This window comes from Chiloscyllium plagiosum, unplaced genomic scaffold (genome assembly GCF_037043375.1).
Source record: "Chiloscyllium plagiosum isolate Xiang-an unplaced genomic scaffold, Cpla_swu_hap1 HiC_scaffold_45, whole genome shotgun sequence".
Lineage (NCBI taxonomy): Eukaryota > Metazoa > Chordata > Chondrichthyes > Orectolobiformes > Hemiscylliidae > Chiloscyllium > Chiloscyllium plagiosum.
This window is the reverse complement of record NW_028270183.1, coordinates 18,333,036-18,356,187: the sequence shown is the minus strand read 5'-3', so window position 1 is coordinate 18,356,187 and position 23,152 is coordinate 18,333,036. Positions and strand designations below refer to the sequence as shown.

The 23,152-nt window shown below is 46.3% G+C and overlaps 1 protein-coding gene across 4 annotated transcripts in view; it reads left to right on the top strand.

The window, feature by feature from the left end:
- The window catches only part of LOC122552444 (adhesion G protein-coupled receptor E3-like), a 90,392-nt gene extending 71,401 nt beyond the window's left edge, over window positions 1-18,991 (top strand). For 3 of the 4 annotated variants that reach the window (XM_087983154.1, XM_087983156.1, XM_087983153.1), the window contains 5 exons: window positions 642-708; window positions 2,053-2,144; window positions 13,010-13,178; window positions 14,345-14,437; window positions 18,840-18,991. In XM_087983154.1, coding sequence (XP_087839280.1) covers window positions 642-708; window positions 2,053-2,144; window positions 13,010-13,178; window positions 14,345-14,437; window positions 18,840-18,872 — 454 coding nt within the window. In that variant the 3' untranslated portion in view covers window positions 18,873-18,991. The remainder of the gene's footprint in view (window positions 1-641; window positions 709-2,052; window positions 2,145-13,009; window positions 13,179-14,344; window positions 14,438-18,839) is intronic. The other variant, XM_087983155.1, reaches the window with a different exon arrangement.
- Window positions 18,992-23,152: the final 4,161 nt, after the last annotated feature.

The window sequence follows — 23,152 nt, the reverse complement described above, 5'->3', positions numbered from 1 at the left end:
TGAGTTGGAGGGCATCTCATAGAAACCTCTAAAATTCTAACAGGACTGGCTAGGTGAGATGCAGGATGTTCCTGATGGTGGGGGAGTCCAGAACCAGGGGTCATAGTTTAAGGATACGGGGTAAACCTTTTAGGACTGAGATGAAGAGAAATTTCTTCACCCAGAGAGTGGGGAGCCTGTCGAATTCACTGCGACAGAAAGTGATTGAGGATACAAGATGATGTGTTTTCAAGAAGGAGGTCTTATGGCTAAAGGTATGACGGGAAATAGAGGGGAGGACAGGATTAGGGCATTGAGCTTGATGATCAGTCATGATCATACAGGATGGTGGATCAAACACAAGGAGCAGAATGGCCTACCCCTGTTCCTAACTTATATGTTTCTACATTAAGCCTGTTCCATGATCTGTGACCTAACTATTCAAATCTCTTAACATCCTTGGCAAGCAACAAGCTTTCAAGTTTCATATTCAAATTTAACAACTGATCTGGCATCAACTGCCTTTGACTGAAGAGAGTTCCAAACATTACCACCCTTCATTTGTGGGTCAATATTTTATCAATGAATCAAGAGAGTAGCAGGTGAGTTAATGGATAGATGTGTGGCCCACTTTCTGAGTGTAACCTTTCTTTCATTTACAGCTGTTGGCTACAGTTAGAGAAGGGATTTATCTGGAGTTTCCTGGGACCTGTTTGTTTCATCATTATAGTAGGTATTTCATTTTCATTCACACCATTAATGTTAATGTATTGTTAAGATGCACACATGAATTGATTAAGTACTTGGAACACATAGAAAGAGAGACTGCTGGGACACAAGATTGGTATGTAGGAGGCAGATATACATAATGCTGCATTCTATGAATAACCCCTTGACCAAAAATTGTAATAGAATGGTTACATAGATAGAGTCTCTACAATGTGGAAATAGGTCCTTCAGCCCAACAAGTTCACACTGATGAGTATCCCACCCAAACCCATTTCCACATACCTTATTACTCTACATTGACCCTGACAAATGCACATCACCTACACATCTCTGAACCCTATGGGCAATTTAGCATGGCCAATTCACCTAACCTGCACATCTCTGGATTATGGGAAGAAGCCCACATAGACGCAGGGAGAATGTGCAAACTCCACACAGACAGTACCTAAGGCTGGAATCAAACCCAGATTCCTGGCACTATGAAGCAGCAGAGCCACCATGTCATGGTTGGTTTAGGAAGCAGTGTGATGCTAACAGTGTGGATTCAATTCCCATCAGCCGGCTGAGGTTACTAAGAAGGACTTTCCTTCTCAACCTCTCCCCTTGCCTGAGGTATGGTGGCCCTCAGGTTAAATCACCACCAGCCTCTCTCTCTCTCTCTCTCCCTCTGTAATGGTAACACAACTGTAAAGCGTCTAATTTCATGTTTCACCGATTGGTTTGAGATCGCATCTTTAGGGTGGCACGGTGGCTCAGTCATTAGCACTGCTACCTCATAGCGCCAGGGACCCAGGTTCGATTCTAGCCTCAGGCAACTGTCTGTGTGGAATTTTCACACTTTCCCTGTGTCTGCATGAGTTTTCTCTGGGTGCTCCAGTTTCCTCCCACGATTCAAAGATGTGCAGGTTAGGTGGATTAGCCATACTAAATTGCCCATAGCATCCAGGGATGTGTACATTAAGTGCATTGCTCCGGGGTAAATGTAGAATAGTAGGGGAATGAGTCTGGATGGGTTATTCTTTCAGAGGTCATTGTGACTTGTTGGGCCAAATGGCCTGTTTCTACACTAGGGATTTTATGATTCTCTGAACTCTACTTGGAAATAGTTAGTATTTGTCTAATATGGAACTCACACCTTGCATAAAATCTGATCATGGAAAGTAAAAGCTGAGGACCCTGAGGTGTTTAACCACATGCCTGATGTGAATTCTGTATCTACTTAAATTCCCAGATCTCACTCCTTGCTAATTCCAGATCCTAAAGCAATGCACAGCTTGGTCCTTCCGCGAAATGCAGTCCTTACTTTAATACAAATTTCTAAAATTGTTCTATCCGAATTAACAGGTTAATACCATCCTTCTCATTTCTATACTGCTGATACTGCAGAAACAACTCTCTGGTCTTAACACTGAAGTGTCGAAGATTAAAAACAAACGGTGAGTTCAGTAAATTGATTTCTGCTTCTCATGTTGTGTCGATGGAGGAGATGGTGATGTTGTGGTATCAAGATCAGTAATGCAGAGACCCAGGGCATTAGTAAGGCCACTTTTGGAATACTGCATTGAATTCTGGTATCCAGAGGGCATAGAATCCCTACAATGTGAAAGCAGGCCATTCAGCCCACCAAGTTCACATCAACCCTCCAAAACGAAATCCCACCCAATAATCCTATATTCCCCATTGCCAATCCACCTAACTTGTACATTTTTGGATTGTGGGAGGAAATCCATGCAGAAAGAGGGAGAACATGTAGAGTCCACGCAGACAGTCACCTGAGGGTGGAATCGAGCCAGGGTTCCTAGCACTGTGAGGTAGCAGTGCTAACCACTTGGCCACCATGTTACCCTAAGGTTTAAGGTGACAAGGGAAAGAACTAAAAGGGACCTGATGGGCAAATGTTTCACACAGAGGGTGGTATGTGTATGGAATGAGCTGCCAGAGGTGGAGGCTGATACGATTTCAACATTTAAAAGGCATCTGGATGGGTGTATGAATAGGAATAGCTTGGAGGGATATGGGCCAAATGCTGGCAAATGGGACTAGATTAATTTAAGCTATCTGTTTGGTATGGACAAGTTGGACAGAAAGGTCTGTCTCCTTGCTGTACATCTCTATGTCTGTATGACTGTATTTCTGTGGGTCATGAGTCCAGCAGAAGGAGGTGAGTTTTAATTCCAATTTAATTCAATTCATAAAATCTGGAAGTGAAATCTCATTGCAGCAGTTGATACAATGATAACGATTATCAGTTGCAATAACTGATCTGGTTCACTAATGTGCCTGTAGGGAAGGAATTCTGCCATCCTTACCCAGTCTGGCCTACATGTGACTCCAGAATCCATGTGATTGACTCTTTGACTGATTTCGGAAATGGCTTGGAAGCCACTCACTTCAATTAGGGATGAGTAACAAATGATGGCCTTCATGTTAGTGTACCAGATGAGTTTATTTACAACAATCAATGGTCGTTTTATGAGACTTGGGCACCTTGTGGTGCAGTGGTAGTGTCGCTGCTTCTGACCCAGATGGCCTGGGTTCAGGTCCTACCTACTCCAGAGTTGTGTAATAACATCTCTGAATCGATTGATTTTTTAAAAATAGCTCCTTTTATGAGACTAGCTCTCAGTTCCAAATTTTATAAATTGAATTTAAGCTCCACCAGCATGAGATATAGTAATAGAATAGAAGCAGGAGTAGGCCATTTGGCCCGTCGAGCCTGCTCCACCATTTATTAAGGTCATGGCTGGTCTATCCATCTTCTCAGCTCCTCCTACCTGCATTATCCCTATAACCCTTAATTCCCCTACCATGCAAAAACCTATCCAACTGTGTCTTGAATTTTATTTAATGAAGCTGCTTCTACTGCTTCCTTGGGCAGAGAATTCCATAAATACTCTCTGTGAAACAGCAGTTCCTCCTCATCTCTGTCCTAAATCTACTCCCCCAATCCTGAGGCCATATCCCCTCATCCTCGTCTCACTCACCAGCAGAAACGACTTGTCTGCCTCTATCTTATCTATCCCTTCCATAATTTTATATGTTTCTATAAGATCCCCTCTCATTCTTCTAAATTCTAGCGAGCACAGTCCCAGGTGTCTCAACCTCTCCTCATCTCCGGAATCAATCTGGTGAACCTCCTCTGTAACACTTCCAAAGCCAGTATATCCTTCCTCAAGTAAGGAGACCAGAACTGAGCGCAATACTCCAGAGGCAACCTCACTAATACCTTGTACAATTGCAGCAGAACCTCACTTCTCGTAAGTTCAATGCTTCTAGCAATGAAAGCCAGTATTCCGTTTGCCTTCCTGCACCTGCAAATCAACTTTTAACGATTCACGTACAAGAATTCTTAAGGCCCTCTGCACAACAGCATGCTGCAATCTTTCACCATTTAAATAATACTCTGACCTACTATCTTTACTTTCGGATTGGTTTGGGATGGTACGTTTCATATCGATATAAAAATCCCACAGTTCTATTTTAAAGCTGAGCAAGGGGAACTTTTCTGGTGACGTACCAATCATTGATGTCTCATCACAAATGATCTGACCTCCATAACATCCTTCATGTGGGAGCATGCCCTGCACAAATTGGCTGACAAGCTTATTGGCTAGCTAATAATAGGAGCGAGAGGAGACAGGTGTTCCTGCAGTCAGTTTAGGACTGAGATAAAGATGGTTTTCTTCTCTCAGAGGGTTGTGAGTCTTTGGAACTTCTTACGACAGAGAGTCGTGGGGCATAGTCCTTGTGTATGTTTAAGGCAGAGACAGATTCTTGATCTGGAGAGGCATCAAGGGTTACAGGGAAAACACAGAAAAGTGTATATTGGGAGTGTCAGGTCAGCCATGGTGAATGGTGGAGCAGACTCAAAGGGGCCGTATAGCCTCCTCATGTCCTTATTTCTTTATGGTCTTCTGGTCTTAGATGTTACTCCAGGATGGGATCAGGGCCAAGGATGTCTCGGAGTGACCATGGTATCTGAAGGGGAAAGGGAAGCACTGAGAGATCGTTGTTCATACTGGGATGAGTGACATAGGTAGAAAGAGGGCTAAGATCCTGCAACAAGAATTAGGGAGTTAGGTAGCACATTGAAAAGCAGGAACTCCAAAGGTTTGACATCTCTGGATTTCTCCCAGTGCCATGTGCCAGGATAAAGCAGATCAATAAAGCAGGGGCAGCACAATGGCTCAATGGTTAGCGCTGCTGCCTCACAGCATCAGGGACCTGGGTTCGATCCCAGCCTCGGGCAACTGTCGTTGTGGAGTTTGCACATCATCCCCGTGTCTGCGTGGGTTTCCTGTGGGTGCTCCGGTGTCCTCCCACAGTCCAAGGATGTGCAGGTTAGCTGGATTGGTCACGCTAAGTTGCCCATAGTGTGCAGGGATGAGTAGGTTAGGTGCATTAGTCAGAAGTAAATATATGGTAGGGGAATGGGTCTGGTTGGGTTACTCTTCGGAGGGATTCTATTTGGAATTGTTGAGCCGAAGGGCCAGTTTCTGCACGCTAGGGGATTCTAATTCTAATGTATGGCCAAAGAATTGAGGTTTATAGATTCCTGATCAATGGGTTCATTTCTGGGAATACTTGAACCTGCTTGTGTTTTACCCATAACCCTTGATTCCTCTCCGCATCAAGAATCCAGTCTGACAGATTAAACCTGATCTGAAATGGGACCAGTAGGGGGATTTACTCTGCTGTTGGTGGGAGCTAAGTTAATTTGGCAGTGAGATGAAATATGGAAAGGAGGAACAATAGAGAGTGATGCACAATTCAAGTAGTCTGGAGCGATGCCACGGGGGTGGGTAGCTAATAAGGCGGGTTTGCTCAGATATGGTAAGGCATCCCATGAGGCCTGACAGTGAAAAACCCTCCAAAACATTCAACACAACTCACACTTGGGCCTATGAAACTGAATCTGTAAAGTCACTGTAACGCAAACTATTTTTACGCTTACTGTGACATGCTTTTCCAACATTCCCAAGACTTTGGGGACTATTTTACTGAACGACATCCCTCTGTTAGCCTCCATTCAATGTTCTGCAGTCACTACGTTCAGCAAACTCTGGCTTCCTTGCTTCGTTTCCGGAATGCAGGTTCAATAGTTGAAGGCCACTAGATGGAGTTCGTAGGGCACATAGTCTCAACCCACTTCTTACAAACTCACCATCGGGGTGGATCATCAGAACCTAGTGTCCAGTGCATGGCCTATCTCAAACATGGCAGTTACTCTCAATTCTTTATCTCTAAACAATCTGCCACGAACTGCATTCTATACCTTCTTTGTTGCATAGAGCTCTGAACGGGTTGCTACAGAATTGCATGCAGTAATTGCCACTCAGTGCAATTTTGTTCGGAGTAAAGATGGACCTTGTGGGAGACAGACTTGTGGTTAATGTACTCCAAACAGGCTGTGTAACAATGTAGCTCAGCTTCACGTAATCTGCAAATGCTTAGAGTATTACAACGAGGCTTCATTTTGTTTAGACACCTCTACTCTTCTAGATGGACCAGTAACTTTAATTCCTAATCCATATTTTAGTCTTAAAGGAACTCATGCACAACATGGTGACAATAGGGGAATAACAGTAGTGGCCAGCATTGTTTTTAAATGTGCCAACTAAGATAAACAGGGCCTTCAGGAAAAACAAGAGATAAGCTGTGGTGGTAACGCAAAAAAAACTTTAAAATAAATATATAATTGCTTGCTTCACAAACTTTGTAAAAACATTCAACTCTGAAGAATATTTCAGAGAATGATACAGCAAACATTTCAGAAGACCCATAGGAGCAGGCGTGCAGCTCCAAGGCAGGGGCATAGCTCCATAGCAACACAACGGGCTATGGAAACAGTCCTGAGTCCAAGCTGATTCAGTCTGAACTGACTGGACATTGACAGCTGCATATGTGCCCAAGCCAAATTCCCTTGGGAAAACTCAGACAAAGCAAGAATTCAAGCTGAAGGGGAAGTAACTTTGTTTGAAAGTAACATATCCTATTGGGCATTGCTGCTAGAGAATATAGAGGCAGGTCTGGGAAACATTAAACATAAGTGACCATCAGAAAACAAAACACATATTGCAAGAATGAAGAGCCACAGTAAATGGCTAACCGCCAAAGCAGATAAGCAGAGTGTAATTTTAAGAATTATATGATTCTGATCTGACAAAAATATTTTAAGAGACAAGAAAAATGCAATGGAAGTCTTAGCAAAGTCACAAGTCACACGATAGTCCAGCAGACCAGACCTGCAAATAGTTTCTACAAGTCTTTCAAGTCATAAATGCCAAACAATACATTATCTCCTGGTTTACAGAACGTACATAACAAAAAAAAGCTATTGTTGAGGGATTTGGGTGAGAGCCAATGCTCATTGTGCAGGGTATGAGTGGGACTGGACAGAATATCAGATAAGCCAACCCAAGTTGTGGTTAGCTTATGCATATCATATTTATAGCACAGAGGAAGACCAATCGACCCATTAACCTGTGCCAGCCAAAAAGAGTAGACCAGCCTAATCCCACTTTGCAACTTTTGGACCCTAGCTTCGGAAATTTGGAAACTTAAGAGCATATCCAAGTACTTTGAAATGCAATGATGCTTTCTACTTTTTAACCACGCTTTCAACAGTGGGTTTTACACTCCCACTTCCCTCTGGGTGAAAATAGTGCCACCCAATCTCCCTCTAATCCTCATTAAAGGCTTTTACTCCATGTTTTTTTAGGTATTAGCCTCTCTCTAAAGGAAACCGGTCTATATCAGTAAAGGGAAGGCCTGAGTACCAAACTCTTATTGTTGGGAATCAATGCTACCACCAATCCCCCTCCTTATGTGAGGCTTCCGAAGAGTTAAGGTTAAACCATGAATAAAAGGCACTGATCTTACATAGCAGAAAGTGAGGACTGCAGATGTTGGAGATCAGAGCTGAAAAATGTGTTGCTGGAAAAGCACAGCAGGTCAGGCAGCATCAAACGAGCAGGAGAATCGAAGCTCCTGAAGAAGGGCTTATGCCTGAAACATCGATTCTCCTGCTCCTTTGATGCTGCCTGACCTGCTGGACTTTTCCAGCAACACATTTTTCAGCACTGATCTTAGATATACAGGTTACATTAGTTGTTAGTTATATTAACTGTAGCTAGCAAGACGAAAGTAAGATACATGTATCTAGAGGAGAAAGTGAGGTCTTCAGATGCTGGAGATCAGAGCTGAAAATGTGTTGCTGGAAAAGCGCAGCAGGTCAGGGAACAGGATAATTGACGTTTCGGGCATAAGCCCTTCTTCAGGAATGAGGAAAGTTTGTCCAGCAGGTTAAGATAAAAGGTATGGAGGAGGGACTTGGGGGAGGGGCGATGGAAATGCGATAGGTGGAAAGAGGTCAAGGTGAGGGTGATAGGTCAGACTGGGGTGGGGGCGGAGAGGTCAGGAAGAAGATTGCAGGTTAGGAAGGCGGTGCTGAGTTCGATGGATTTGACTGAGACAAGGTGGGGGGAAGGGAAATGAGGAAACTGGTGAAATCCGAGTTCATCCCTTGTGGTTGGAGGGTTCCTAGGCGGAAGATGAGGCACTCTTCCTCCAACCGTCGTGTTGTTGTGGTCTGGCGATGGAGGAGTCCAAAGACCTGCATATCCTTGGTGGAGTGGGAGGGGGAGTTGAAGTGTTGAGCCACAGGGTGGTTGGGTTGGTTGGTCCGGGTGTCCCAGAGATGTTCTCTGAAACGCTTCACAAGTAGGCGGCCCGTCTCCCCAATATAGAGGAGGCCACATCGGGTGCAGAGGATGCAATAGATGATGTGTGTGGAGGTGCAGGTGAATCTGTGGCGGATATGGAAGTTTCCTTTGGGGCCTTGGAGGGAGGTGAGGGGGGAGGTGTGGGCGCAAGTCTTGCACATCCTGTGGTTGCAGGGGAAGGTGCCGGGAGTGGAGGTTGGGTTGGTGGGGGGTGTGGATCTGGCGAGGGAGTCACGGAGGGAGTGGTCTCTACGGAATGCTGATAGGGGAGGGGAGGGAAATATATCCTTGGTGGTGGGGTCCGTTTGGAGGTGGCGGAAATGATGGCAGATGATGTGCTGTACATGGAGATTGGTGGGGTGGTAGGTGAGGACCAGTGGGGTTCTGTCCTGGTGGTCGTTGGAGGGGCGGGGCTCAAGGACGGAGGAGCGGGAAGTGGAAGAGATGCGGTGGAGGGCATCGTCGACCACGTCGGGGGGGAAATTGTGGTCCTTGAAGAAGGAGGCCATCTGGGTTGTACGTTTTTGGAACTGGTCCTCCTGGGAGCAGATGCGGCAGAGTCGAAGGAATTGGGAGAATGGGATGGCGTTTTTACAGGGGGCAGGGTGGGAGGAGGTGTAGTCCAGGTAGCTGTGGGAGTTGGTCGGTTTATAGTAGATGTCCGTGTTGATTCGGTGGCCTGAGATAGAAATAGAAAAGTCGAGGAAGGGGAGGGAGGAATCTGAGACTGTCCAGGTGAATTTGAGGTCGGGGTGGAAGGTGTTGGTGAAGTGGATGAACTGTTCAACCTCCTCGTGGAAGCACGAGGTGGCGCCGATACAGTCATCGATGTAGCGGAGGAAAAGGTGGGGGTTGGGGCCAGTGTAGTTGCGGAAGATGGACTGTTCCACATATCCTACAAAGAGGCAGACATAGCTGGGGCCCATGCGGGTGCCCATGGCTACTCCTTTCGTTTGGAGGAAGTGGGAGGATTGGAAAGAGAAGTTGTTCAGGGTGAGGACCAGTTCAGTCAGTCGAAGGAGGGTGTCAGTGGAAGGGTACTGGTTGGTACAGCGGGAAAGGAAGAAGCGGAGGGCTTTGAGTCCTTCGTGATGGGGGATGGAGGTGTACAGGGACTGGATGTCCATGGTGAAGATAAGGCATTGGGGACCGGGGAAGCGAAAATCATGGAGGAGGTGGAGGGCGTGGGTGGTGTCCCGAACATAGGTGGGGAGTTCTTGGACTAAGGGGGACAGGACCGTGTCGAGGTATGCGGAGATGAGTTCGGTGGGGCAGGAGCAGGCGGAGACAATGGGTCGGCCGGGGCAGTCAGGTTTGTGGATTTTGGGCAGGAGGTAGAAGCGGGAGGTGCGGGGTTGTGGGACTATGAGGTTGGAGGCGGTGGATGGGAGATCCCCCGAGGTGATGAGGTTATGGACGGTCTGGGAGATGATGGTTTGGTGGTGGGGGTTGGGGTCATGGTCAAGGGGGCAGTAGGAGGAGGTGTCCGCGAGCTGGCGTTTGGCCTCAGCGGTGTAAAGGTCGGTGCGCCAAACTACTACCACGCCTCCCTTGTCTGCTGGTTTGATAGTGAGGTTGGGGTTGCAACGGAGCGAGTGGAGGGCTGCGCGTTCCGAGGGTGAGAGGTTGGAGTGGGTGGGAGGGGTGGGGGAGTTCAGGTGGCGGTTAATATCGCAGCGGCAGTTGGCTATGAAGAGGTCGAGGGCAGGTAGGAGGCCAGCACAGGGTGTCCAGGTGGATGGGGTGTGTTGGAGGCGTGAGAAGGGGTCGTCAGAGGGTGGGCGAGAGTCTTGGTTGAAGAAGTAGGCGCGGAGGCGAAGGCGGCGGAAGATTTGACCGATGTCACGCCGCGTGTTGAACTCATTAATGCGAGAGCGTAGGGGAATGAAGGTGAGGCCTCTGCTGAGGACTGATCTTTCATCCTCAGAGAGGGGTAGGTCTGGAGGGATGGTGAAAACACGGCAGGGCTGGGAGCTAGGACCTGGTGTGGGGCTGGAGCTGGGTGTGGGGGTGGGGTTAGGCCTGGGGGCGGGGACGGAGATCGGTGTGGGGGCGGGGTTGGGCGTGATGATGGTGATCGGCAAAGGGGCGGGGTTAGACGTGGTGATGGATACAGGCGTGGGGGCGGGGTTAGACATGCAGTCGGAGATCGGCGAAGGGGCGGGGTTAGGCGTGGTGACGGAGATCGTCGTGGGGGCGGGGTTAGGCGTGGTGACGGAACTCGGCGGGGGGGCAGGGTTAGGCATGGTGACGGAACTCAGCGGAGTTAGGCGTGGAGATCGGCGTGGGGGCGGAGACACATGCGGCATTGTGGTCGTGTAGGTTAGTAACGTCACTGGGGGCGGAAGTGGCTGCGGTGACCACAGAGACAGAGTTATTCCATATCTGCCACAGATTCACCTGCACCTCCACACACATCATCTATTGCATCCTCTGCTGCCGATGTGGCCTCCTCTATATTGGGGAGACAGGCCGCCTACTTCCGGAGTGTTTCAGAGAACATCTCTGGGACACCCGGACCAACCAACCCAACCACCCCGTGGCTCAACACTTCAACTCCCCCTCCCACTCCACCAAGGATATGCAGGTCTTTGGACTCCTCCATTGCCAGACCACGACAACACGACGGTTGGAGGAAGAGCACCTCATCTTCCGCCTAGGAACCCTCCAACCACAAGGGATAAACTCGGATTTCACCAGTTTCCTCATTTCCCCTCCCCCCACCTTGTCTCAGTCAAATCCATCGAACTCAGCACCGCCTTCCTAACCTGAAATCTTCTTCCTGACCTCTCCGCCCCCACCCCAGTCTGACCTATCACCCTCACCTTGACCTCTTTCCACCTATCGCATTTCCGTCGCCCCTCCCCCAAGTCCCTCCTCCCTACCTTTTATTTTAGCCTGCTGGACAAACTTTCCTCATTCCTGAAGAAGGGCTTATGCCCGAAACGTCGATTCTCCTGTTCCCTGGATACTGCCTGACCTGCTGCGCTTTTCCAGCAACACATTTTCAGCTACATGTATCTAGAGACTCCTATCTGCCTATATTGCTCAAACTCCCCAATCCTGCATCTCGTGGTTGCATTATATATTGAAGTGATCAGAGCTTCATCTTAGTTCATAGGTTAATCCTTACATGGCTGCTATCTTATCCAACAAATTGTTCCCAACCTTTTTAGGCTGATCTTATATATGTGCTCAATCAGCCCTTGGCTTAAATGCTTATCTTATGAGCGGTGGTTGACCAATATTCACTGGAGTTTCGAAGAATGAGAGGTGATCTTATGGAAACATATCCAATAAGATATAAGGGATTTGGGGTGGATACTGAGAGGATGTTTAAGCACTTAATGCAGTGAGGATGATTTTTTTTTGAGTTGGTAGAATGCAGACATATCTTTCTTAGAAAGGAGTCATTGATTTTATCCAATTCCCAGTTAAGCAGATTGTTGATAGATGGGAGAGTCCAGAACTATGAGCAGCAAACAGGAGAGTGGGCTTGAGATCACAATCACATCAGCCATGTTTTTGCTGAATGATAGTGGGCAGCAGGGGTGGAATAGCCTCTCCCACAAGTCATGTGTTTCTATTTTCTTTTTTCTGCTTTAACACATAAAGGGAATTTCAAATTATGTTGCTATCACTTTGAGGTAAAATCACATGCTTAACCCAGAATCTTCAGACAGATGTTCAGAGCCTGTCAACAGATGTTAAGAGATGCTCACAGATGTTCAGAGGAAGCGTGGGGCCTGTAGCAGAAGGAAGAGCTCTGTTGTTTTCATTAAATCACTTCCTTGTGAAATCTGAGTCCAGTGGCCAACCAATCTATCCTGTAAAAAGTGTGGTCACTTGGGTAAATTACAATAGAAAGTATGACTCCCATGGAACTGTGACCTCAGCAATTGATGGATGGCTCCAGGAGAACAGAGATTCTGTAGAAAACATGATGCAGGTGAGTCATAGGAGGATCATAGGAGAAATAGGCCATTCAGCCCCTTGAGTCTGCTCTGCCCTTCCAGATCATGAATCATCATCCAGCTCCATGCCAATTTTCCTAGGCTCTCCCATATCTCTTTATGCCTCTTGTTTCTAAGATCTATCAAGCCCTGCCTTGAATGTACTCAAGACTGAGCCTTCTGGTGGAGAAATTCAAAAGATTCACCAGCCTGTAATTCCAAAAATACCTGCTATCTCAGTCCCATATTCTGAAACTGTCCCCCTTGGTTGGAGGCCATACCCCTCCTCTCCCACATTCAGCCAGAATGAATATCCTTTCTGTAGTGATATTTAAGAATTTTATAAGTGTGACTGAGACAGTCAAGAATGAAGGGTGATTGTTGCGTATTCTGTAATACAAGTATATTAACAAGTGTGTTAAGATTTCTGCAATCACAAAATGTCTTCACTCATGCTTGTAGTTGCTTTCTAGTAGTGTCTTTGCTCTGAATTAACCCAGGATTAATTAATTAAGCATAGGTCAGTTAGCAGACTGTCTTATTCAAATAAACAAAATTGAGCACTACAGTAATAAATTTGTTCCTTAACCATAGAGTTACACCATGTTTTTGTTTTCCTCATAGGACAATGACGTTTAAAGTCTTTGCACAGGTGTTTGTCCTGGGATGTGCCTGGATCCTTGGCTTGTTTCATTTTGGGAAAGGAACTCTGGTGATGGCCTATTTATTCACCATCGTCAACAGTTTCCAGGGCACCTTCATCTTCATCATTCTCTGTGTTTTGAATAAACAGGTATTGAATTTCATCACAGAATTAAAAATCACACAACACCAGGTTATTGTCCAACAGGTTTATTTGGAAGCACTAACTTTTGGAGCACTGCTCCTTCATCAGGTGGTAGTGGAACCGAAAGCTAGCGCTTTGCTGCACTATAACCTGGTGTTGTGTGATTTTTAACTTTGTATAGAAAGTGAGGTCTGCAGATGCTGGAGATCAAAGTTGAAACTTTATTGCTGGAACAGCACAGCAGGTCAGGCAGCATCCAGGGAACAGGAGATTCGACGTTTCGGGCACAGGCCCTTCTTCAGGAATGAGCAGAGAGTGTTCAACTCTCTGCTCATTCCTGAAGAAGGGCCTGTGCCCGAAACGTTGAATCTCCTGTTCCCTGGATGCTGCCTGACCTGCTGTGCTGTTCCAGCAATAAAGTTTCAACTTAACTTTGTATACCCTAGTCCAACACCGGCATCTTCAAATTATCATCACAAAATTATTACAATGTAACGGGGCCATTCGGCCTAACTGGCCTGCACTCGTTCCATGCCCTGGACCCAATCTATTGCCTTTTCCCCATATCCCTGCACGCCATTTCTATCCAAATAACCATCCAATGTCCCTGTTGAATGTCTAAATTGAACCTGCCTCCTTCTCATTTCCAAGCAGAGCATTTCATACCCTCACTACTCGCTGAGGGGACAGATTTATTTTTCTCACACCATCCTTGCTTTATTTGCACGTCAGTTTAAATCAATTCCCTCTCATTCTTGTTCTTCTTATGAGTGGGAGCAGCTTGTCCCTATCAACTCTGTGCAGCCCACTCATGATTTTGAAAACCTGTATAAGATCTCCTCTCAGCCTCTGAGGAGAGCATTCCCGACATTTTCCATCCATCCTTATCACTGAAGTTCCTCTTCACTGGAACCTTTGTTCTAAATCGTATCTGCACACTTTCTCCACCGTGTGCACACTTCCCTGTAACGTTGCACCCAGAACTGTGAACAGTACTCCAGCTGAGGTCGAACAAGGGTCTCATACACTTAGCATAGCAAGGCATTACAGAACATAAGGTCCTCGTTTGATGCTTCACTTCCTCATCGCGAGAGACAGGAATGATTTTGTGGTTAAGTTGCCAAGGATCTCTAATTTTATACAATTTTTCTGCTGTGTCTGCTGGACAAAAGGTGAGGAAAGAATACCTTCAGTGCTTCAGTGGAGTGAGGAAGACAAGTTTATGGTCAGAATCAGCGAGTGCAAGTGTGGTGACAGCAACACAGGTGAGTCAAGGTGAATTAGAACCACCCCGTGCTGCAGCTGAGGAGATGTTGTTCGATTTAGCTTTGTTGATAGCACTGCTGCTTTTGAGTCAAAAAAGTTAGGGATAGTCCCACTCCAAAATCTCAAGTGTTCACAGTCATAGAGATGTACGGCACATAAACAGACCCTTCGGTCCAACTCATCCATGCTGACCAGACAAGCTAGACTGGTCTAGTTTCAGAACACACCAGGTGGCCTGCTTCTTTAAAGACTGCAATTTCCCTTCCCACGTGGTTGAAGAGACCCTCCAACACATCTCATCATCGTCCCGCACCTGTGCCCTCAAACCCCACCCCTCCAACCGGAACAAGGACAGAACCCTCCTGGTGCTCACCTTCCACCCTACCAACCTTCGCGTAAACCACATCATCCACCGACATTTCCGCCACCTCCAAAGGGACTCCACCACCAGGGATATATTTCCCTCCCCACCCCTTTCTGCTTTCCGCAAAGACCATTCCCTCCGTGACTATCTGGTCAGGTCCACGACCCCCACAACAACCCACCCTCCCATCCTGGCACCTTCCCCTGCCACCGCAGGAATTACAAAACCTATGCCCACACCTCCTCCCTCATCTCCATCCAAGGCCCCAAAGGAGCCTTCCACATTCGTCAAATTTTCACCTGCACTTCCACCAATGTCATTTATTGTATCCGTTGCGCCTGATGTAGGCTCCTTCACATTGGGGAGACTGGATGCCTTCTTGCAGAGCGCTTTAGGAAACTTCTCCAGGACACCTGCACCAATCAACCCCAACGACCTGTGGCCCAACATTTCAACTCCCCCTCCCACTCTGCCGCTGACATATAAGTCCTGGACCTCCTTCACAGCCGCTCCCTCACCACCCGTGTCTGGAGGAAGTACACCTCATCTTCAGCCTCAGAATACTTCAACCCCAGGGAATCAATGTGGAGTTCATCCGGTTTCCTCATTTCCCCTCCCTCCACCTTACCCCAGTTCCAACCTGACAGCTCAGCACTGCCCTCATGACCTGTCCTACTTGCCTATCTTCCTTCCCACCTATCCACTCCACCCTCCTCTCTGACCTATCACCTCCACCCCCACCCCCATCCACCTATTGTACTCTTGGCTCCTTCCTCCCCAGCCCCACTCCCCTCCCATTTATCTCTCCACCCTGGAGGCTCCCTGCCTTCATTCCTGATTAAGGGCTTTTACCTGAAATGTCGATTTTCCTGCTCCTCGGATGATGCCTGACCGGCTGTGCTTTTCCAGCACCACTCTAATCTAAACTCTGATCTCCAGCGTCTCACTTTTGCCTTGACCCTGTAAACCCTTTCTATTCTTCTACCCATCCAGATGCTTTTTAAATGTTGTAATACTACCAGCCTCCAACGCTTTCTCTGCCAGCTTATACATGCACAACCCTCTGTGTGAAAAGGTTGCCCCTTGGGTCCCTTTTATACCTTTTCCCCTCTCACCCTAAACCTTATGCCCTCTAGTTTTGGACTCCTCCCCCCTGGGAATAAGACCTTGGCTATCCATACCCTTCATGATTTTATGAACCCAGTTGGTGTTCCCAGTGAGATACTGAGGCAGTGTCACATTCTCAGAGGTTTAGATGGGACTTAACATCTCATGTGGATATGAAAGATCCGAGAAGTGTTTTTTTGCCAAAAAGCTCCCCCTTGTAACGTGGCCGACTCAATTAATTTTCTGAAAAGCATTAAAAAAAGGGTCAGGTCATCCTATTATATCTAGAACAACTCTCTGTGTGTAGAATGGCCGCTGTGATTCGTACAGGACAGTGGTGACTACACCTCAAAGGCACTTTATTGACAGTGACAGTAGATGTGAGGCTGGAAGAGCCCAGCAGGTCAGACAGCATCCGAGGAGCAGGAAAGTCACGCATTGAGCTCCTTGGATGCTGTCTGACCTGCTGGGCTTTTCCAGCTTCACATTTCTTGAGTCGGACTTCAAGCATCTGCAGTCCTTCCTGTCTCCTCATTGACAGTGAGCTGCTTTGGGATACCCTGAGATGGTAAGAAATGTGATATGAGCCCAAACCTTTCTTACCCGTTTGCTGTCCAAGAACTGGAGCAAGCTCCCCAACAAATTGTCATAAAATCAGATTTCAGATCAAAAGACTTTTAGATCAGTACGTGAATAAGAAAGGGTCGGAGGGATATGAGCCAAGGCAGGTGAGAAAAGTTAAATTGGGATGATGATTGGTATAGATTAGATTACATTATAGTGTGGAAACAGGCCCTTCAGCCCAACAAGTCCACACTGACCCACCACCCACATTTACCCCTTACCTAACACTACGGGCAATTTAGCATGGCCAATTCACCTAACCTGCACATCTTTGGACTGTAGGAGGAAACTGGAGGAAACCCACGCAGACACGGGGAGAATGTGCAAACTCCACACAGTCGGTCGCCTGAGGCGGGAATTGAACCCGGGTCTCAGGGGCTGTGAGGTAGCAGTGCTAACCACTGTGCCACCCTGTTTCTGTGCTGTATGATTCAATGATTCTAACTGACTAAGTCATCTCACTTGGTCAGTGAATGTTGAATGTGATGCAAATAAAGGTTTTGCTCCTTTTTGAGTTGTACCACATGATCTATGTGTCTAGCCAAATCATCCCTTGGTTCACCTTGTCTGTCGGCCCTGAGCCCCTTCTAAGTAGGAGCTGGCCATAAATTAGTAACCATTACTTACTGAGTTAGTAAATAACTTGGGATTAACTAGATAGTGCTACCAAGCCGAGCAGACTCAGCTTGAAAGAGCAAACTCAGAAGGCCATAAGAAATAGGAACAGGAGTTGGCCATTTGGCCCCTCAAGCCTGCTGCGTCATTCTGTGAGATCATAACTGATCCAACATTCCTAGTACACTTTCTTGCCCTTTCCCCATAATTCTTAATTCCCCAACTGATCAAGAATTTATCTCAACCTTAAATATACAGAAGGAGTTCACCTCCGTAGCTCTCTGAGAGACTCGTAACCCTCTGAGAGAAGAAATTCCTCCACAACTCAGTCTTAAATTGGCACTCTTTTATTCTGAGACTTTGCCTTCTGGTCCTAGACTCTCCCATGAGGGGAAGTATTCTCTCAGCATTGACCCTGTCAAGCCCCTTAAGAATCCGACATGTTTCGATGTGGTCACCTCTCATTCTTCTAAATTCCAGTGAGTAGATCCCCAGCCTATTTCGCCTTTCTTCATAAGACAATCTTTCCACACCGGATATCATCCTTCTCAGGACTGTCTCTGAATCGATAATATCTGTCCTTAAATAAGAGGACCAAAACAGCTCACAGGTCTGAGAAAGTGAGGACTGCAAATGCTGGAGATCAGGAACAAGGGTGGTGCTGGAAAAGCGCAGCAGGTCAGGCAGCATCCAAGGAGCAGGAGAATTGACGTTTCAGGCAAGAGCCCTTCATCAGGAATGAGGCTTATGAGGCAAGGAGGGTGGAGAAATAAATGAGAGGGGGTGGCACTCCACCCCTCTCAGCTCACAGCCTTATTCCTGATGTAGGGCTCTTGCCTTAAACGTCGATTCTCCTGCTCCTCAGATGCTGCCTGACCTGCTGTGCTCATAGGTATGGTCTCATCAGGGTATAGATTTTTTACAGCATGGAGAAAGACCCTTCTGCCCATTGTGCCCACACGTGTCAACAACTATCTATCTGTTCTAATGCCATTTTCCAGCATTTAGCCTGTAAGCTGTGGTATTTCAAGTGCTTTATCCAGGTACTTCTTAAATGTCTTGATGGTTTCTGCTTCTACCACTCTTCAGTAGACAAGCAGGAGGCTGGAAGAACATGATTACCCACCACCCTCCGGTTGAAAAAAGCACTCATTGAAAGTTGCAGGCCCCTGCCTGAAAACTGATCACTGGCTTCAGACCTATTTACTGAAGGGATATGCTTCTCCTTCCCTTAGGAAAAGACCCCAAGTTTACTCAGCATTTCTTCAAAGCCGAATAGCTTGTTTCAAGCCAATTTTTGATTTGAAAGTCCGAGTCCCATTTCCTGATCCTGTAATGTGGTGGTGGCTACAATCATAGCATTGATTATCCAGAGGATCTTTTCAGGACTGAAGGAGGTCATCAGGTCCCTTTGGCCTGTGCTGTTCCTATGAAAGAGCTGTCCAGTTATCCTCATACTCCCATGGCCCTTTCTTTCCCTTTTCAACTATTTACGTGACACCATTTTTGTTTGTTACAATTGAATCTGCTTCCACTGTCCGATTAAGTGAAGCATTCGAATCCCAGTATCTTGCTGGCTGCCATCAATTCTCCTCCGCTCTCCCCCAGGTCTTGAGCAACTTATCTGCAACTTTTGTTCACTTCGTTCATTCAGTCATTAATGAGTGTAACAAATTTCTTTTGTCTTTCAGAGAGAGATGAGTACTGTGGAATCGAAAGTGTAATGGAGTGTCACAATATACAATTGTGCAGATAACACAGCTCCCATTTCCTGTGATTGTACCGATAAGGGGGGAACTTGTCAATTATTTCAGCGGATATCTACATGAACAGACATCGCTTTCACGGGGTATGTGTCAAGGCCCAATGCAACATGGCTGTAGGAGTGGGGGGGGGGGGAAGTGGGGGGAGCCATTGTGGACTGCAGAAACATTAACCGCACTGTCAGTCTTTTTCAGGGAAGCAGAGAAAGGCTTTCATTCAGCACACTGAGCCTCCTCTATCGCTCATGAACTGATCTATATCTTAACTCCTTCCATCGAACGTGTAACCTTTTGCACGTAAAAAAACATACTGCTGTCACATTTGGAATGCTGAATTGAACTGGCACGTGTTACTTTCTGTGGGGGAGGGTTTCACATTTTCCATTGCCTCTTTTTGAGAAACCGTATGGTTTCTAATATTTCTAATACTCTTCTAAATGAGCTTCCTCTGTTTTTAAACCTCTGACCCCTTGTCTGAGGCTCCCCTCCACCAGCTATCTCTCCACTAGCTCATGATATGGTCTCAGAAGTCTAAAATCTCAGTTAAATTACAACTATCGGGTATCGGGGAGGCGATGGCCTAATGATATTCAAAGAATGATCGAATCCCTACAGTGTGGAAACAGACCATTTTGGTCAAACAAGTCCACACCAACCCTCCGAAGAGTAACCCACCCAGACCCATTCCCCGACCCTGTTACTCCACATTTACCCCTGACTAATGCACCTGACCTACACATCCCTGAGCACTATTGGCAATTTAGCACAGCCCATTCACCTAACCTGCACGTCTTTCACTATTAATCCAGGAAACTCAGTTAGTGTTCCAGGGACCTGGGTTCAAATCCCATCATGGCAGCCAGTGGAATTTAAATTTTATAACAAGAAGAACTAAGAATCTACTGATGACGATGAAACCATTGTCAATTCTCAGAAAAAACCACCTGATCCATTAATGCCCCTTCAGGGAGGGAAATCAGCCATCCTTTCCCAGTTTGAGACAAAAAGGCTGTAAATGCTGGATTTGAGGGTAGACAAGCAAGAGGCTGGAAGAACACAGCAAGCCAGGCAGCATCAGGAGGTGGAGAAGTCAGTGTTTCGGGTGTAAACCCTTCTTCAGGGCTCCACCTCCTGATGTTGCCTGGCTTGCTGTGTCCTTCTAGCGTCCTGCTTGTCTATCCCTACCTGGACTGGTCTTTATGTGACTCCAGACCCACGGCAATGTGGTTGACTCTCAATTGCCCTCTGAAATGGCCTAGCAAGTCATTCAGTTGTACCAACACTACAGAGTCTCAGAGAAATGAAACTAGATGGATCACTTGGCATCAATCTCGGCACCAGAAAAGGCAATGTCAGAAACAGCCCTGTCAACACTGCCAAGTCCTCCTTACTAACATCTGGAGGCGAGTGCCACAATTGGGAGACACGTCTCACAGACTAAGCAAGCGACTGTCTTACTCTCAGAATCATACCTCACACACAATGTCCCAGACACCACCATCACCATACCTGGATATTTCCTATTCCATTGGCAGTACAGACCAGCAGGGGTGGCTGCACAATGGGATACAGTGGGGACGGAGTTGCCCTGGACTCATCAACATTGACTCCAGACCCCAAAAAGTCTCATGGCTTCAGATTAAACATGGGCCATCAACAGCAGCAGAATTGTTCTCCAGCAATCCAAGATGGAGGACGGGAATTCCTGGAGCAGCAATTACTGTTTTATATGCTGTTGAATTGCTTTAGAACTTTGGAGAAAAAAAGTCAAAACAACGGCACTTTTAAAAGGGAGAACAACAGACAAATGAAGCACATCCCCCTTTCAAACAAATAGGCTGTTTTGGAAAATGTAGGGGGTGATGGATTCTCGGAAACATAGCATGAACAGTCGGGTTTCTGGTCAGTGCAGGAGAGAGAGAGAGAGAGAGAGAGAGAGAGAAAGAGAGAGAGAGAGAAAGAAACCCATACTGCTAACTGACAGAGTTAGCAGTTACTGCCTTTGCTGTTTGAATTCATGTCTTGCTGGATATCAGAGTGCATCTCGGAAAATTAAAAAACAGTGAAATTCACAACTGATCTTGGAGGACCCTGTTGGGAGAGGTCACAGCACAGAAAAAGATAAGTGGATGCTTTAAGCAAGGCCTTAAAATAAGTCTGCAGTAGTGAGTAGAGTGGGTTCTTGATTATATGTTTCATTGAGCTATGTCTCTTGATTAAACTTAAAATATAAGCCATAAGTATTAATTTAACCTGGAGCAGTGTTTTGTAGAGGAATGAGACTGCTATTTTCTGGATCTGTAGATTGAAAGAAGCAAAAAAAAAACCCCTTAGTAGACTGATATGCGCTTTTTGTCAGATGTGGGAATTTAGGCAGAGTTTACGGGTTAATGAGGATTATATCTGCAATTAGTGCCATTGGTCGTGAATCCTATCAGATCGAATGGATCAGTTGGAGAGGTAGTTAGAGGCAATGAGGAATTTACAAGAGCAAGGGAATGTGATGGATGGCAGTTATAAGAAGGGAGAAAAGCTGCAGATACAGTCACATAGATGGGTTAACTCCAGGAAAGGTAAGAGAGGTAGGCAGGTAGTGCACAAGTTTTCTGTGGCTATCCCCCTTTCAAACAAGTATGCTGTTTTGGAAAATGTAGGGGATGATGGATTCTCGGGAACATAGCACGAACAGCCAAATTTCTGGTATTGAGACTGGTTCTAATGTAATGAGAAGTATGTTGGGTTCCAAGTAATCGATTGTCTTAAGGGACTCTCTAGTCCGAGATACAGACAGATGTGTCTGTGGCCAGCAGCACAAAATCAGAATGATGTGTTGCTTCCCTGGTGCCAGGATCAAGGATGTCTCAGAGAGGGTGCAGAATGTTCTCAAGGGGGAGAGGGGCCAGCAGGAGGTCATTGTACACATTGGATCTTTTGACAAAGGAAGGGAAAAGGTTGTGATTCTGAAAGGAGATTACAGAAAGTTAGGCAGGAATTTTAAAAGGAGGTCCTCGAGTGTAGCAATATCTGGATTACTCCCAGTGCTACAAGCTAGTGAGGGCAGGAATAGGAGGATAGAGCAAATGAATACATGGCTGAGAAGCTGGTGTTTGGGAGAAGGATTCACATTTTTGGATCATTGGAAGCTGTTTTGGGGTAGAAGTGACTTGCACAAGAAGGACAGATTGCACCTAAATTGGAAGGGGATTAATATACTGGCAGGGAGATTTGCTAGAGCTGCTCGGGAGGATTTCAACGTATATTCCTGTTAGGGTGAAAGGAAAGGTTGGTAGGTTTTGGGAATGCTGGATGACTAAAGAAATTGAGGTTTTGGTTAAGAAAAAGAAGGAAGCATATGTCAGGTATAGACAGGATCGATCGAGTGAATCCTTAGAAGAGTACAAAGACTGTAGGAGTATACTTAAGAGCGAAGTCAGGAGGGCAAAATGAGATAGTTTTGACAAATAGAGTTTAGGAGAATCCAAATGGTTTTTACAAATACATTAAGGACAAAAGGGTAACTAGGGAGAGAACAGGACCCCTCAAAGATCAGCAAGGCAGCCTTTGTGTAGATCCACAGGAGATGGGGAGAGATACTAAACAAGTATTTTGCATCAGTATTTACTGTGGAAAATGACATGAAAGATATAGAATGTAGGGAAATAGAGGGTGACATCTTGAAAAATGTCTATATTACAGAGGAGGAAGTGCTGGATGTCTTGAAACACATAAAATGGATAAATCCCCAGGACCTGATCAGGTGTACCCTAGAACTCTGTGGGAAGCTAGGGAAGTGATTGCTGGGCCTCTTACTGAGGTATTTGTATCATCGATAGTCACAGGTGAGGTTCCTTTAGACTTGAGGTTGGCTAACGTGGTGCCATTGTTTCAGAAAGGTCGTAAGGAAATTATAGACCAGTGAGCCTGATGTCGGTTGTTGGAGGGAATCCTGAGGGACAGGATGTTCACATATTTGGAAGGGCATGGACTGATTAGGGATAGTCAACATGGCTTTGTGAGTAGGAAATCATATCTCATAACCTTGATTGAGTTTTTTGAAGAAGTAACAAAGAGGATTGATGAGGGCAGAACAGTAGACATGATCTATCTGGACTTCAGTAACGCATTCGACAAGGTTCCCCATGGGAGACTGGTTAGCAAGGTTAAATCTCATGGAATACAGGGAGAAGTAGCCCTTTGAATACAGAACTGGCTCAAAGGTAGAAGAGAGGTTGGTGGAGGGT